This window comes from Pelodiscus sinensis, chromosome 6 (assembly GCF_049634645.1).
Source record: "Pelodiscus sinensis isolate JC-2024 chromosome 6, ASM4963464v1, whole genome shotgun sequence".
In the NCBI taxonomy this organism is placed as follows: domain Eukaryota; kingdom Metazoa; phylum Chordata; order Testudines; family Trionychidae; genus Pelodiscus; species Pelodiscus sinensis.
Window position 1 is genome coordinate 15,449,992 of NC_134716.1, and position 18,051 is coordinate 15,468,042.

The 18,051-nt window shown below is 42.4% G+C and overlaps 1 protein-coding gene across 5 annotated transcripts in view; it reads right to left on the reverse strand.

Moving 5' to 3' along the window:
• IFT74 (intraflagellar transport 74) overlaps nucleotides 1-18,051 on the reverse strand; it is a 123,174-nt gene that overhangs the window by 36,676 nt on the left and 68,447 nt on the right. For all 5 annotated transcript variants that reach the window (XM_006127246.4, XM_006127245.4, XM_075931464.1 and 2 more), the window contains 2 exons: nucleotides 12,488-12,541; nucleotides 5,059-5,156 (listed from right to left, as the gene is read on the reverse strand). In XM_006127246.4, coding sequence (XP_006127308.1) covers nucleotides 5,059-5,156; nucleotides 12,488-12,541 — 152 coding nt within the window. The remainder of the gene's footprint in view (nucleotides 1-5,058; nucleotides 5,157-12,487; nucleotides 12,542-18,051) is intronic.

Here is an 18,051-nt window from a genome sequence, read left to right on the forward strand (position 1 = left end):
AATTGGCAGGCATAACATAATACTGTTCCAGCAAATATTTATTAAACAAGTAGCAGTATTCTGGCTTTTCCAAATTATGGCTATTAATAAAGGTCAGTGATTACTTCCATGATTTTCCAGACACAATTATTTGAAGATCATTCCGTGATTCAAGTAGGTCGTTAACTTTGAGGAAAATTTCATACCTCTGTGTCACGGGCCTTGCAACACATCAACTCTTAAGCAACCTTTTGAGTTAAATAATTTGAAGACATGTGGCATCACATTGAAGAAGAGTATCAAGGAGCTGTTAAAACACTGTTTATTCAAAACAGAGCATTACTGGTGTTGTTCATATCCATTCCAATTCAGGTGTACACATGCCGTGTGCATGAACGTAGGAAACATTTCCCCTAGTAGCTCCCGTAGGGTCAGCCTGTGGAGAACCCTAGAGTGGTGCTGCTATATCAAGACATATATACCACTGCTGACCGTACCCACCCTCGGTTCATTCTTGCCAGCTACTCTGACAGAGGGGAAGGAGGATGGGTATTGGAATGGACAACACATTTCGAAGAACACTAGTTACGAGAACAGGAAACTGTCTTTTCTTCTTAGAGTGATTGTTCATGTCAATTCCAATTCAGGTGACTCCCAAGCTGCTACCCCATTGAGGTGGGATTGAAGTTCGGAATCACAGATTGCAGGACTGCCCTGCCAACTGCTGAGTCCTCAATAACATAACGGGCCATGAATGTGTGAATCGAAGATCAAGTAGCTGCCCTACAGATTTCTTGTAAGTGGACCTGTGCCCAAAGGCTGCAGGAAAAGCCTAGGCCCTGGTTGACTGGCCTGTAACTGGCAGGGGAGGGACACCAGCTAGGTCATAGCAGGTGCATATGCATCGCACTATGCAGGAAGAGATGCACTGCATGGAGACTGGATCTCCCCTCATCAGTTCTGCTATAGCCACAAACAGCTGTGTGGATTTTCTAAAGGGCCTAGTGCAATCTATGTAGAAAGCTAAGGCCCTCCTTATGTCTAGTGTATGCAATACCCTCTGCCTATCACTAATATGAGGCTTAGGATAAAAAACCGGAAGGAAGACCTCTTGCAACAAGTGGAAATTGGATCACTTTTGTCAGGAAAGCAGGGTGTAGTCTAAGCTGTACTTTGTTCTTGTGGAAGATTATGTACGGCGGATCTGAGGATAGGTCCCCTGACTCAGACACTCGTCTTGCTGATGTGATAGCTACTCATAGACGGATTAGGGATATTAAATTTCAATTAATTAACTAATCGAACAGTCAATGGGATTTCCATCGACTATTCGATTAGTAAATAAGAACTTCTGTGTTCCACCTCTGAAATGTACAAGAGCCCCAGCAGAGGCTCTTATGCATTTCAAAGGGAAAGCACCCGCATGGAGCCCAGGGTCAGCGGGACTCCCTGCTGGCCCCGGGCTCCATGTGACATTTCAATTTTGAAATGTACAAGAGTCCCTGTAGGGAACTGGCTTTTAATCTGGCTCACTCCAACACCCCCACCACTTCCCCTCCCTTGCTGCCGCTTTGTGATAGAGGCAGCAAAGGGGTGGAGCAACTAATCGACTAGTGTGTCGACTATCTGATAAGCTCACATCCCTAAGACACATATAGGAAAGAACACTGGGCCATCGGTTCAAAAGGCAGACCCAAAAGTTTATTGAGCACCAGATTTAAGTCCCAAGCAGGTACAGGTGGATGACAATACAGGTACAACCTGTCCAACCCCTTCCTGAATCGCATCACTGTGGGGTGGCCAAGCAAGGAGTGCTGGGAACAACCTGGGCCGCTTCCCTCCTCCCCCTCAGCAGGTACCTGGATGTCTGGCAGGTCACTTGGGGAGTCAAGGGTGGTTGTGTCAAGCTGGGGTTTAGACGGTCCAGGCCAGTCCTCAGCCGCTGGCAGGTCTAGCGGTCTCAGTCGGTGCTCTGGTAACAACTGGAGGAGGCGTTCCGGCTGATCCTCTGGGTCAGGCTGGTCCTTGGGGTCAGGCCTGGCTGGCGGTCCAGGCCAGTCCTTGGGTCCTTGCAGGTCCGGTGGCCCCAAATGGTTGCTGGGTACAGGCCGGTGGCAGGCACTCACACAGGTCCTTCGGGTCAGCCGCGGTTGGAGGTCCGGGCCAGGCCTTGGCCTCCTCCTAGGCAGGGAGCTCTGAGCAGGCCTCTGGTTCCTCTGGAGGCTGGGCCCACACTGAGCTCCCAGGCTGGGCTTTTATAGCCCTGACCATGCCTCCTAGCTTCTGGTCAGGTGACTGGGAGGGGTAGGTTGTGCCTAAAATAGCTGCCGGAGGGATTCCCCTGCCTCTGGGTCAGTGGGCGGCCATTCTGCCCCACTACAATGCCCTGTGGTCCATTGGTGGGGGCCCCAGCATGGAGGTGCCTGCCACTGCTTCGTCCGGGAAGGATGAGGAATAGGCCTGGGCCTGAGTAGTGTCCTCCACTGGTAACTGGGCTCTGTCCTTGGGGTCCACCCTAAGGCCTTTCTCTGGAGGTTGTTCCCTAGCTCCAGGAGGTGGGCTGTGCACTCTAGGGGGACTGAACTCCGCCCTGGACAGTGTCCTGGAGTGGTACCTGTCATGAGTGGATTGAGATGTATGACTCATGGACACCAACGACCGAGGGGCTCTCTGAGACTGATGCAAGGCCAAGGGGATCCAGAAGGGCCATTGCACTGGCAGTGGCCAATGCTGTCGTACTACACTGGCTGGTCTCTTGTACTGTGTTGAGACTGCCTGCGCTGAGGCCTGCCTGACACCACATTCGATTCCAATTCCAACTGAGATGACCACGATGGTGCCAATGATGCCGGTGCCAGAGCTGAGTGTTGGGATGATGTCCAGGTCCCCGACTGGTGCCCAGGAGGCCTGGAAAGGAAGCAGTGCCTTGGACTTCTAGCTCATGACCTCAACCTAGAGACTGATCTCTGTGTCAAATCCGATCCCTCAGTCCTGGACTCTCAGTGCTCGAGCCCTCAACCTCTGGTTCCGGAGGCATGTAACTTAACCACTGTGCCACTGGAGGAGCCCCCCAACCTTCAGGGCCATCCTTATCTTTCCAGTGTTCCAATGGGTGCCAGCTCCATCCCTTGGGAAGCTGGACTTTCTTGCTGTGCTGGTAACAAGGAACGTTGTGCGGGCAATGGAAGACCCTCCAAGGAGGAAGACCCATCCCAATATCACGCTGTGGATTGTGGTTGAGGGAGCATAGCTGGCTTTCCCCTTGAGAGGTGTGGTCCCGGTGGTACTAGTGGTTTACCTTGGCCTCTGAGATTTGTATCAGGTCTCTCGCTGCTGAAAAGGTGCCCGGCATTGAAAGGGAATTTAAGACCTGCCCCAGGCTCATGTCCCTCGGTTGATGGTCATATGCCGGACTCAACGGCACCGGTCTGGGGCCGGAGTCGATGGCATGTTCTGCATCTCCCGCACCGGGGATTTCCTCTAGACAGGGTCCTGTCTTTGTCTGGGGCCTATGGAGGCACCTATCTCTGTCCTCTCTCTTGCCCCGCAGTGCTGGCGAGGTAGATTTATGTCTCGGCACAGTCATCTATGGTGCCAGGGAACCCCAGCGCCTAGAGTCTTTTGCTGTGCCCGGCTTCTGAACTGTCTCACGGAGGCTGGGGCGCTGCACACCAAACTGACTCCCGGGACTGATTTTTCAGCCTGAGGGGGTTTTAATCCCACCTCCATCAGGAGCTGTTGAAGCCTGTGCTCCCTGCCTTTTCTGGTGTGGGGCATAAAACTTTGACAGATCTTGCACTTTTCAGTGTGATGTTCTTCACCCAGGCAGCGAAGGCACATATCATGTGGGTCACTGTTGGGCATATGGTATTTGCAAGCTGTGCACGCTTTAAAGTCTGGGGTGTCAGGCATGCCCTGGCGCTCCAGGGGGCTAAAACACTTGGGCACTGGCCCACTGTCCTTTTATTTGCTTGAAGATCTTTATCATGAGCAGGAGCAGCCCGAGGCCAGCTGCAGCAGCTGGTGCCCCAGGCGGGCAGCGCAATTGGCCCCCCGCCACAGCACGGCCATCAATGGCCGTGACGTCAACATTGGGCGCCCGGTCCGGCGGCACTCTAGGCAACTGCCTAGTTCACCTAAACTGACGGGTTGCCCCTGATCATGAGAAACAAAATTGAAGACTAGCGAAAACAAGAGCTACTACTAGGGACTAGGCACTTTCTAAGCAAAAGCTAATTACAGTTTCAACGTCACCATGGATGCTAAGAAGGAACTGAGGAAGGGTAGGATCAGCAGTGGTATATATGCACTGATATCGCGACACAACTATAGGAGTCTCCACAGCCAACCCTACAGGTGCTGCTAGGGGAAAAGTTTCCGATGTTTGTACGCATGGCGCATATATACCTGAATTGTAATCAACATGAACAATCACTCAAAGAAGAAAAATACTTTGCTAAAAGATGACTATAGCAATCCTTTACAGACAGTACAAGGCAAACAAAATCAAAGAAAAGGAAGAGTTGTTTTGGTGAGAATTGGCAAAAAAATTATGATATTGATAATGGGAAACTTCTATCAGGACTCCAGGAACATAGGAACATAGAATGTAGAATCCACATGGAGAGAAACATTGCAAAAATTTGGTAGAAGAAATTTCCCCAGAATAACAAAATTGGAATATGGAAAATAAGGAAAATGATTGAATCCCGCCTTTATTTATGATTTTCAGAGTTGGTTTAGATAAACTAGCAAACAATGAAATTTCTTAGTTTTAGTATTATTTTAATTTAGTATTTATTGTGTGTTTCATAGCTCTGGTCAAAAATAATAGTTCTTTTGTTCTGGTAACAAATATTTTCTGATTTATTCATTGTAAAATTTCCTTCAAAATAGTGACAGAGAATACAATAGTAATTATATAGATTCTACTCTGGTATCAGTATATTATCTGGAAGTTAATTACACCCATAACAGGGCTGACTAGTATTTAATCAAAACAGTTCTATTTAATTTTACTTAATGTCTTTTATGAGGTTATGATGGACTAATTTATCAGCAACCGAGAAAGGCACTTACCCTACTTGAATGCTCTAACAGTGCAACAATGTTGGCCTCTATCTGTGCCTTCCGTTCCAGTTCCTGTGTCTTCATCTCTTCAAAAGTCTCAAGAAAGTCTATGGATCAAAAAACAAGATAAGGGAGGCTGCTATTTACATTAATGTTGTGAGTTGTTCATTATAATTACACTCTGAATTTAACAGCAAATATGCACGTACTTCAATGTAGTTTTTCAGAATTGTATATTATAAAAATAAGATTTAAATATACATACTTTAATTTAAATACAATTTAAATTCTGGAGTCTAAAAAAACTTTGCAGTTTTATTTTTTGAATCTGTATTTTACTATTTAACATTTTGTTAAAATTTTAAAGATGGAAACGAGAGAGAAATAATCACATTTTTAAATAAAATCAATCACAGCTTGCTTGTTTAAGACATTTATTCGCTACATTAAATGGAAGAGATTTTTTTTTTCCAGTTTTCCACTTTCAGTTTTTTAGAATGAAGTTTTTGGCATTTTTTATACTTAAAAAATTATTCACTCAAGATGCATGCTTCTGGCTAACAGTGAATCAGATTAAAGAGGAACAACACAAGGATGACAATGGAAGGACGGAAACTGAGAAAACACAAATAACTTTAGAGCAGGGACAGAGAATCTGCAGTCCATGGGCCAAAAACCCTCCCCCAGGGGTCAGAACCCTGTGCTTCTTGAAAGCCAAATCAGTGAGGGTTTTATTTTGCTTGTTGTGGCCCCGACTGATTTTTCTTTGGTTCTGGGGCTCCTAACTGAAAAAGGGACCCCTCCCCACCGCTATAGAGAATTTCCATTAAGTGTATCAATCCATCTAAAACTATATCTGCAAATCAAACACATTAGCTTTATATTCAACACAGAATCAGAATCATTGTACAAAAGAACAAAAAGGGACCTCGAGAGGTCATCAAGTCCAGTCCCCTTCCCTCATGGCAGAACCAAGCACCATCTAGATCATTCCTGATAGACGTCTATCTAACCTGCTCTTAAACATATTACAAGTCTAGTACTTATACAGTGCAATGAAAGTTCACTGGAAAAACTTTAAGGAAAGAGAGATGCAAAGAGGAAAGGCTTTTAGTACTCTCATTTCCTCAATTGCCATTTAACTTCCCTACAACCATTTCAGAATGCAGCAGCAAAATTCTCCTTTGCCTACTGCTCAGACCATGTTGTACCCCCTCATATCAAGCCCCTCTGTGCCTCTCCTATGCCTTTCCCATCAAATTTAATTTTTTGTTCTCACCACTGTCCCCACTTACATCTCAGTTTTTTTAATTTTCCTAAGGCCATTGCATGAAGCCTGTCTCACCATTCTTTTCCCACTGTAATCTCTGGGCTTATGTCCATACTGCTTCACCATCTACAGCGCCCTCCATAGGCATTCTAGGTGTAGGGACATACATCTACAAATACTTTTTGTAAACTCACTTCTTCTATAAGACCATGCTAACATATAACAAAAATAGAATAATATAGCTATACGATAAAACACATCATTAACAAATGATAACGCCACACTCTGTTATGCAATAATTCCGAAAGAATGCCAATAAATGCTTCCCTGACCTCCCATTGTTCTCCCAACAAGGGAGTTTACAAAGAAGAGTTAAAATAGGCTTACAGCTTGTCAAGTAGGGATAGGGACAGGGGCACTGACATTCTCTTTTTCCTCCTAACGCCATTCAAGTTACAATTCCCAAGGGGTGCTGTTTCAAGATGTACTATGTGGAAGCCTAACATCTAAACTGTGCAAGGTATAGAAGTCCAGCTCAGCAAGTTATATAACTCTTTACAGATGTCAGCAAAAGTTGGAGACAAATAATTGAGTGTATACCAACAATCTGTGATAAAGGGTCTTTGAGATTCCTTGTAAAGTCACTGATAAGACAATAAGCTGAAAAATTGTATAAAAGAGAAATATTTAATATTTAAAACCACTGAAATTGTCTCGACTGGTTAATGATAATGGCCACCCCTTCTTGGACATTATTTACCTGGGGTTTATTCAATGGGAGGAGGGGAATGGATGGCTTGAAAGAAGCAAGCACACCTTCACCATCTTCTGAAACCCTGAAATCTACTTTGATAAAGCCACTTCCACTGGCTTTGGCTAAATTCTGAATACTCCTTGCAATATAAGACACGGGTTCCTGTTTTCACCCAATCCCTCTAGTGTCATTTCTATTCTTCCCTACCTTTCTCCTTTTGCCTACTTTCTAGTAAGAGTCTAGTTGGGCAGGCCACAAAAACACCAAAGCAAGGCTGCAGGTCAAAGTGAAAACCAGAAACAGAAATCCTTTGTTTTTCCTTTGCATGAGGAAATAAGTAAAATAGGATCAGAGTTTAACCACAATTTAAACTATTTAAACTAACCTTTCCTCGTTCCCCCCAAAATGACAGTATTGTATTTTATACCATCAATAAGACTGCTAAACAGGGTTTCCCCAATAAAAATATCTTCAAACTGTAAAATTATGAAAAAGGATATAAAGTGAATTATTACTTAATACTTGACATTTCAAATGCTTGGATTACTTTTTCCTTTTTCTGTGCCTTTAAAGATTTAACTGATTTTTAATGGTGGGTGTGACAATGAAAATTGCCAGAGATAACTTGACAGAAACCCTGAATCATATTAAATCATAGAAACATAGAATAATGGAGCTGGAAGAGACCTCACGAGGTCATCAAGTCCAGCCCCCTGCCCAAGGCAGGACCAATACCAACGAAATCAACCCACCCAGGGCTTTGTCAAGCCAAGACTTAAAAACCTCTAGGGATGGAGATTCCACCACTTCCCTAGGTAACCCATTCCAGTGCTTCACCACCCTCCTAGTGAAATAGTTTTTCCTAATATCCAACCTACACCTCCCCCCCTGTAACTTGAGACCATTGCTCCTTGTTCTGCCATCCTTCACTACCGTGAACAGCCTCTCTCCATCCTCATTGCAATCTCCCTTCAGGAAGCTGAAGGCTGCTATCATATACTCCCCTCACTCTTCTCTTCTGCAGACTAAACAAACCCAAATCCCTCAGTCTCTTCTCATAGGTCATGAGCTCCAGCCCCCGAATCATTTTGGTTGCCTTCTGCTGAACCCTCTTCAATGCGTCCACATCCTTTCTATAGTGGGGGGCCCAGAACTGGACATAATACTCCAGATGTGGCCTCACGAGAGACAAATAAAGGGGAATAATCACTTCTCTAGATCTGCTGGCAATGCTCATCCTAATGCAACCTAATATGCCATTAGCCTTCTTGGCTATAAGAGCACACTGTTGACTCATATCCAGCTTCTCATCCACTGTAATCCCCATGTCCTTTTCTGCAGAACTGCTACTTAGCCAGTCAGTCCCCAGCTTGTAACAATGCTTGGGATTCTTCCATCCCAAGTGCAGATCTCTGCACTTGTCCTTGTTGAACCTCATCAGATTTCTTTTGGCCCAATCCTCTAATCTGTCTAGGTCACACTGGACCCTATACCTACCCTCCAGCGTACCTCTTCCCTTAGCTTAGTGTCTTCAGTAAACTTGCTGAGGGTGCAATCCATCCCCTCATCCAGATCATTAATAAAGATGTTGAACAAAACCGGTCCTAGAACAGATCCGTGGGGCACTCTGCTAGAAACTGACTGCCAACCTGACATCGAGCCGTTGATCACAAACCACTGGGCCCGACATTCTAGCCAGCTTTCTATCCATTTTACAGTCCATTTATCCAATCCAAACTCCCTTAACTTAATGGCAAGAATATTGTGGGAGATAATATCAAAAGCTTTGCTAAAGTCAAAGTATATCACATCCACTGACTTCCCCATGTCCACAGAGCCAGCTACCTCATCGTAGAAACTAATCAGATTGGTCAGGCACGACTTGCCCTTTGTGAATCCATGTTTACTATTCCTGATCACTTTCCCTTCTTCCAAGAGCTTTAAAATGTATTCTTTGAGGATCCCTTCCATGATTTTTCCAGGGGCTGAGAAAAGGTTGACTGGTCTGTAGTTCCTTGGATTGTCCTTCTTCCCTTTCTTTAAAGATGGGCACTACATTTGCCTTTTTCCAATCATCCAGGATCTCTTCTGATCTCGACAAGTTTTCCAAGATAATGTCCAAAGGGTCAGCAATGACATTTGCCAACTCCTTCAGAACCTTCAGATGCATTCAATTCAGACCCATGGTTTTGTGTATGTTTAGTTTTTCTAAATAGTTCCTAACCTGTTCTTTCCCCACCAAAGGCTGTCCACCTTCTTCCTATACTGCATTGCCTAGTGCATTTGTCTGGGAGATGACCTTGTCTGTGAAGACAGAGGCAAAGAAAGCATTACATACTTCAGCTTTTCCCACATCATTTGTCACTAAGTTACCTCCCTCATACAGTAAGGGCCCCACATCCTCTCTGATCACCCTTTTATTGCTAACATGCCTGTAGAAACCTTTCCTATTATCCTTCACATCCCTTTCTAGCTGCAATTCCCATTGCACTTTCGCCTTCCTGATAACTCCTCTGCATTCTCGAGCAATATATTTATACTCCTCCCTAGTCATCTGTCCAAGCTTCCACTTTTTGTAAGCTTCCTTTTTTCGTTTAAGCTCACCAAGGATTACCCAGGTAAGCCAATCTGGTGGCCTACCGTATTTGCTTTTCTTGCTGAGCATCGGGATGGTTTCTTCCTATGCCTTCAATAAGGCTTCTTTAAAATAATGCCAGCTCTCCCGGACTCCTTTCCCCTTCATGTAAGCATCCGAGGGAATCATGCCCATCAATTCTCTGAGGGAGTCAAAGTCTGCTTTCTGAAGTCCAGGGTGCGTATTTTGCTACACTCCTTTCTTCCTTTGGTCAGGATCCTGAAGTCTACCATCTCATGATCACTGCTTCCCAGATTGTCACTCACCTCTACTTCCCCAACTAGTTCCTCCCTGTTTGTGAGCAGCAGGTCAAGCTGCGCATGGCCCCAGGTCGGTTCCTTCAGCACTTGTACCAAGAAGTTATCCCTAACATTCTTCAAAAACTTCCTGGGTTGTCTGTGTACTGCAGTATTGGTCTGCCATCAGATGTCAGGGTGATCAAAGTCCCCCATGAGAATCAGGGCCTGTGACCTGGAAGCTTTCCTCAGTTATCTGAAGAAAGCGTCATCTACCTCATCCACCTGATCTTGTGGTCTACAGAAGACACCAACCACAACATCACCCCTGTTGCTTCCACCTCTAAGCTTAACCCATAGACTCTCAACAGTCTTTTCTCCCTCTCTATACTGGAGCTCTGAGCAATCATACTGCTCTCTTACATACAATGCAACTGCTCCCCCTTTTCTCCCCCGCCTGTTCTTCCTGAACAGTTTATACCCTTTCATGACAGTGCTCCAGTCATGCAAGTCATCCCACCAAGTCTCCATTATTCCAATCAAATCTTAGTTCTTAGACTGGGCCAGGGCTTCTAATTCTTCCTGTTTGTTTCTGAGGCTTCTTGCATTTGTGTACAAACACCTTAGATAACCAGTTGATTGCCCTACCTTCTTCATTCGAATCAGGGGTCCTCCTTTGTTGCTCATTCCTCCTTGTGTTTCTTCCCTGTATCCGACTTCCCCACTTATCTAAGAGTTTTGGTCACCATCCCCCAAAGAACCTAGTGTAAAACCCTCATCAGGTTTGCAAGCCTGCCTGTGAAGATGCTCTTTCCTCTCTTGGTTAGGTGGATCCCCTCTCTTCCTAACAATCCTTGTTCCTGGAGCAGAGTCCCATGGTGAAAGAATCCAAAGCCCTCTGTCCAACACCACCTGTGCAACCACGCATTTACTTCCTCAATTTGACAACCCCTACCTGGACCTTTTCCTTCAACAGGGTGGATGGATGAGAACACCACTTGTGCTTCAAATTCCTTGATCCTTCTTCCCTGCACTACATAATCTGCAGTGATCCACTCAAGGTCATTCTTGGCTGTATCGTTAGTTCCCACATGGAGAAGCAGGAAGGGGTAGCGATCCGAAGGTTTGATAATTTTTGGAAGAGTCTCGGTCACATCCTGAATGCAAGTTCCTGGTAAGCAGCACACTTCTCGAGATTCCAGGTCTGGACAGCAGATGGATGACTCAGTCCCTTTTAGGAGGGAATCTCTGTCTACCACTACCCGTTGTCTTCTTTTGTTGTTAATGTTTCAACAGCAAACTGGGTTTTGTTAATATTTTAACTACAGGTTGAACCTCTTCAGTCTAGCACTCTCTGGTCCAGCATGATTTTAGTTAGTTGGATATCCACTTATCATGGGTGACACTGAGTGTCCTATGGTCCCGTAAGGTTTGTTTACAGCTGCCAGTCCTGGCTCTCAGTGTTCTGTGCTGTTATTTAGCTCTAATTTATCCCTACATTTTAAATGGGTTACCAGAGAGCATTACAACACAAAGACATATACAGTATACCTTTTCAGTACTAATTCTATAAAGGAAATAAATCTGAGCTATCAATGGATATCCATGTATGTATGGATATATAAAATGTATGTAAAATATTGTATAAATATGTACAATATTTAAAATATTGTCTGTATAAAACATGTAAAATATTTTACAATATTTTGGGGATTTAATAGAGAATTATCACCTCAAACTAAACAGTAATTCACAACTCCACAACTTTGTCAAATAGACAGTGCTTTCTCCTAAAAGTTTTTAAAAAAATCTAACGTGCTATAGAATACTCTTCGTTTACTGTGTGTACCCATCCTGTTCTCCTTCTAAACCTTCCTTAAATATTGTTTTTCTTTCAGCAAAGTTGCTGATTTCACCAATAGTTTCTTCTTTCATCCAAACGATATAGCACATGTCTAAATCTGTTGGTAAGCTCTTGGCAGTGCTTGGTTTGGGTTTTGTAAAGAGCTGTACATATTTAGAATGCTCTATAAACATTCTAACAATAGAATACTGTTTAAAATATGTTTTTATCCCAAACGTTTTACATCCTCACTTAGCCTCTGCTGAAGCTTCTCTGTCATGAGACTTCATTTGTAAGCCAGAAATATTTTGTAGTATTCATCTTAGATAAATAAACAGAAATGTCCTAAAGTCAAAGATTCTGATTCTCAGAGCAACTTTATAATTTTGCTTATTCCAAACACTTATGGGTGCACTCTAACATTTTTATTTAACTTTCACTTTAATACATTTAAAAAAATATTTTTATTCCAGCTTTTGTCTCAAAAACGTGTTCCTGAAATTTTAATGCCAGACGATGAGTCAGGAAAGGTGGGAAAGCATCAGTAACCATGTGCTGCGGCATCTCTGAAGTAGGTCACAGACTCGTAAGACAAGTGGTCAGGAGTCAATAGTTTTTGGTTAAATACAGTGTGCTTTGACAATCCCAAAAGCCTTGTGCTTTGGCAGTCTATCAATCTAATCCCTATTAGACAACTTACTGTCCATGCTTTCCTCCCTCTTCTTCAGCTCCTTGTATTTCATATTTTTCTCCCCTATAAGAGATGTAACATTGATTTAATGACAAAAGATCAACTGCTCCAAACTCTACATTTTGTTTTTATAGGCCTTTTTTAAATTAATTCAATCCTATAGCCCTGAGGTAGGCAAAACTTCTATCATCAAAAATGCAAATTCTACATAGGACTGTATATGTTATTTACATGTCTCACTATAATTGCAAATCAAAGCAAATTATACACATTTATAAAAATAATCAGAATAACTATGTCATTGGCGTAATCTTAATAAACGTTTTTTCTAAATATAGTTGGAGAGAGATCACATACCTCAAAAATTTAAAGTGCCCCAAATATATTTTTTAAATTGTATTAGTTGGCAGATATTTTTTTAAATGAAAGGCAAATAAATTTTAGGACATTAGTCTGTTACACTTTCTACTGTTGGAAAATCACATTTGTGCAACTGGGATATGTTGATGACTAGAACACTAAATCATTCCATCATTTTTTTTATGATTTGGGAGTTGATGCCAGTTTCTTTGGCTTTCAGCAGTCTAAATTACTTTGTGATATGCTTTGTGTATTAGGATAGTAATCTTCAATAAAATATGATAAAACAATAAAGAAACATACCATCTATATTACTATGCAGTAGGATGGTCTTAAATAGTTCATGCTTCTGTTTCATCCTTAACTTAGACTTCATTTGCATTAGTCACATGAAAGTAAATGTCTATTCAGTAGAAAGCATACTAGCATTTAGCTTTCTACAGTGTAGCAATTTAGTGGACTTGGTGATGAGGAAAGCTATGTTAAAACAAGACACAGAATTTGAATGCATAAGTCAGGAAATGATCTCTTCCTAACACATTTGTGTACAATAATTAAGCTTTTATTTTAAAAGATATTTAAACTTGTTCTAGACCATATAAATATTTATTCAGAGGGTAAAATTGAATGTGTGCACCTATTATTTACAAGATTTGGACTACATTGTAACTTTTACTATTAACTTGTATAGGACAGCAAGAAAGCACTCCTTGCATTCACTACCCACATCACAAGAAGTCAAACAGGGGAAAAAGCAGCCTTTATCAGGCCAACTTCTCTTGCTCAAGTAGGCTGAGTAAACAAGCAATTTAGTGGAAGCTTTGGCTCCACACTCAATGTGCCAGCCACAATAGCTATGCTGGCAATAATTCAAATAAATAATAACAATAGCAAAGTTTAGGGCTGGTGCAGACTACTCTTTCTTGCTGGATAAAGAGGAAATTGGAGATCAGATTGTGACTCTCAATCACAGACTAGTTGATGGTCTGTTCTTAAAGTAGTTCAGCTACATGTTTCCCTTCATTCAGGGCTTGTGGCAAGACATAATTTAGTCCAGTGTTAACAGGACTAAATACCACAATTAGATACAGTACCACAATTCACTTCAGCATGGGAACAAAAATCTAAAGAAAATTTTGTTTAAAATTATGTTAATATTTAGAATGTTTTTAAACAGTGATGATATCAGTAGATATTCCATAATGTAATTAATTCATGCTACCTTTTGACATAAATACTAAGGTACAAGAAGTCTTCAATTAAGGAGTCTCAGAACTGGGGCAGTCTCTTACTATATATGCTGCATAATTTCAAAAGATGGGGCAAGTTCATCATTTTGTGGCAGCCTTAACTTAATAAGTGCCTGGTTTTACATTCAGTCTTATCACTATTTCAGCATATGTCTGAGAATTTATGAAGTGCAGAAGGAAAGGAAAAGCTGGATATAAATTTAACTGAGCAAGCACATTTTCCCCCAGGGCTTTTACATCTACATCCTCACTGCTTTCCTTTTTATCTAGTGAATATAAACAATAAGCATTATCAGTGTCCTCTGAGAAACAGTGATTTTGCTTGAGTTTCCTTCCAGCTGTGACCTTGTTTCTTGCTGATTCTCCCTTTTCATGATATAGGGTAAATCAGTAGCATAAAGTCCATTCCACTTGCAAGACGACTATGAATGACTCTACATCAGTGGTTCTCAAACTTTTTGGCCTGTGATCCACACCCCATTCAATGCAGACCTTTCCATGGACCATAAGCCAATGACCCTTGATGACAAAAGGAGGATAGGGTACAGGCTCTGGGCATGAGGAGAAGTGGCACTTTTACCTGGCTCCATGCCTCTCACCTGTCCCAGCACCACACCCCATTGGCTATGATTCTGGCCAATGGGAGCAGCAAAATCCTCCAGACGAGTGACTTACTGCACTGCCATTCCCACAGCTAGGGGAAGGGAAAACAGCAGCACATGGAGCCACTTCCTCATCCCGAAAGCTGGATCTGACCAGCGAGGCTCATCCCCCCCACTCTGCAGCAGGAAGTTGGCACTGGTGTTCCAATCTCATGAGGGGGAGAAGGAGCCCCGAGCTCATGGCCCACCTGCAGTAGTGGTCCATGGATCACACTTCGAAAACCACTGCTTTACATGGTTAGATGTTAAGGATCCCTGTAAACAACCTAATGAAGCTTAAAACATTATAGCACAAGTTTTAAAATGCCTATAGTGTATTAATAAGTTTAGCTCAAATATTTCAATTATTTTAGCAATAACATACTTTAAACTACATTTGTAGACTACATTCCATAGGTCTGATTTATCAGGGGTTTGTGAAAGGTGCCTTGAATGTCACTGCTAACTTAAAAGTCATGTATAGTAAGTGGACTTACTTTAGATTATTAAAAGATAATTTTTTAAAAATCCCAATTACTTGCTTCTCTGCTTAAACAATAAAAATCAATGCAGGCAGTTTTCCTTCAACGTTTTAGTAATAAAATACTGGGATTTCAAATGCTGTAAAGGAATTTTTAGTTGCATTTAAAAACTGTTTCTCCTTGACATTTTAATTTTTGAAATATTTCTATTGAACTGCAGCTTTATAAAAAACTTATTTACATAACATTTAAATTTGGGGCCAAATATAAGTTAATGTAGTTCCAGTTGCAATGATTGTGTACTGAGCACCAATAACAGAAGTACATTGAAAAAAAGTACATCTTAGACTTCTTCCTATTGTGTATGAATCAGTCTGAGAAGTGTTCTAATTCACTACAGGTTGCACCTCTAAAAATCCGAGATTCTCTGATCTGGCAACATCCGAGGTCTGGCATGAGCATGGATGTTCCAGGATCAAAAAGTCCTGGCACTATAGGGGGTTAGAGGCCTGGGAGCTGGGGTGTGGCTCAGTTGCTCTGTGAGTCGGGGCCGGGAGCCAGTGTGCAGCTCAGTTGAGCTAGGAGGTGGGGAACAGGAGCCAGCATGTGGCTCATCTAGGCTGAGGGGAGTTGGGTGAGAGGCGGCATGAGGCGCAGCTGGGCTGTGGGGGGGAGCCATGAAGCCCGTTGGAGGAGGAGAGTGAGTGACTGAGTGAGAGTGAGTGTGTGTGTCTGTCTGTCTGTCTCTCTGGCAGGAGGGGGTCTGAATTGACCTCCCTTGCTCTGGAAAAATCCCTCATCAAGGACCAATCAGGTCCTCAGGAATCCAGACCAGGGAGGTCGAACCTGTTTTGATCAACTCTCCCACACACGTCATCTACCTCTGGAAAGCACTGATTCACTGTTTAAATCCATTCTAGGTCCCATTAAAAGCCTCTAATAAGCAGCTTTTACATTCACACAAGAGATGGACAGGAGAAGCCAGAAGTGGTCCAGAGCACAATGAGAGAGAATGATTATTTCAGCTACTGTTTGGGAAATCCCTGATGCACCAAAGAATTTAAGCACACACAAGTTCATGATTATTAAGCAAAGCACATATGCATGTGCGTAACTTCAAATAGTATAAGCCTAGTTTATCTTGTAAAAGTGTGGGTGACAAAAGGTTCAAATGAGTATAACTTACGGGCAAGAACCAGGACAGATTGTGAGGACAAGTTATGCAATCACTACTTTTCCAGTTAAAAATACAGTAGTCATGAACTGATGTTTTGCACAGATAAAAGACTGATAAAGGAAAAATATGGTAAATAAATTTCATGAGGCAGATTCTCAGCTGGTGTAAATGGTCAGATCTCCATGAAGCAATGATAATTTAGACCAGGGGGCTCTGCTCTCACAGTGCATGAACATGGTCAGTGCCCAATGCATTCCTGATTCAACATAGATTATAGGAAACATTATAGACCATCGGATAAATATACAAGGTAGTCTCATGTTGAAAGAGACTGACCACTCCAGATATTAGGGTACCAGCAGTTCTACTAACTGTACTTCTCATACTACATTAAACATAATTTGGAAAACATGATGACAACATAGCAAGTTCAAGGGAGGACTAGCAGCAAAAGGACTGGTTGCTATGCAGCTGTTGCTAAACTATAAACTAAGAAGCAACACACTTCTTACCTTCTGCACTCATCCAAGGATACAAAGATAACAGTATTGGAAAACAAAATAAAAGATAAACAAAAGAAAAACAGTAAAGCTCTTACTGCTATCTAGAAAAAGGAAATAAATCATAAATAGTTTCAACCACCAGCTATTTCTCTGGGTCACAATGAAAATGCTACATTTCTGTAATAAAAAGTGAAATGTCATATAAAAGATACAAAAAAGAAACAGCAAATATGCAATTGTTTAAGCTCAGTATCAGAGTAGTTACTGCCATTTTGAAGCAGCCAGAGGTCAGATTGTTTGCCAAGCCGTCTCAAAGGAGAAAATACTCAGGAGAGTTAAAAATATTATATTCACATTCACATTCACACACACACACTTACTTTAAGGTAAAGGTTTCAGAGGAATGAAAATAACTTGTCATGGAGATTCCCACACAAGCATCCTTGCACCTCCCAATCAAAATAAGAGCCACTGGAATTGCAACAAGCCTTTGACTGGCCTGAGTTTCCAGGATTAAAAGAAATTAGGGGTGTTATAGGCATCTGTATACACTAAGACTATATCTACACTGGCATGAATTTCCAAAAATGCTTTTAACGGAAAAGTTTTCCGTTAAAAGCATTTTCGGAAAAGCACATCTAGATTGGCAGGATGCTTTTCTGCAAAAGCACTTTTTGCAGAAAAGCGTCCGTGGCCAATCTAGACGCGGTTTTCCACAAAAAAGCCCCAATCGCCTTTTTCGTGATGTGGCTTTTTTGCGGAAAACAGTACTATGCTGTCTACAATGGCCCTTTTGCGCAAAAGTCTTTCGGAAAAAGACTTTTGCCCAAACAGGAGCAGCATATTTTTTCCGGAAAAGCACTGATGATTTTACATGAGATCGTCAGTGCTCTTCTGGAAATTCAAGCGGCCAGTGTAGACAGCTGGCAAGTTTTTCCGCAAAAGCAGATGATTTTGCGGAAAAACTTGCCAGTCTATACACAGCCTAAGGTTCCACAGCTGGAATAAGAAACAGAAAGCTACTGCTTGGGTTAGACTGCCAGGCTAAACTAAATCTCTCATAATCGTAACAGAACTCTGACAAAGCCAGGTTCTCAGGCCAATTTCAGTCCTATGTCAAGTCTTCCAAAGCTAGAACGGGTGTCTGACAAAATCAGGCT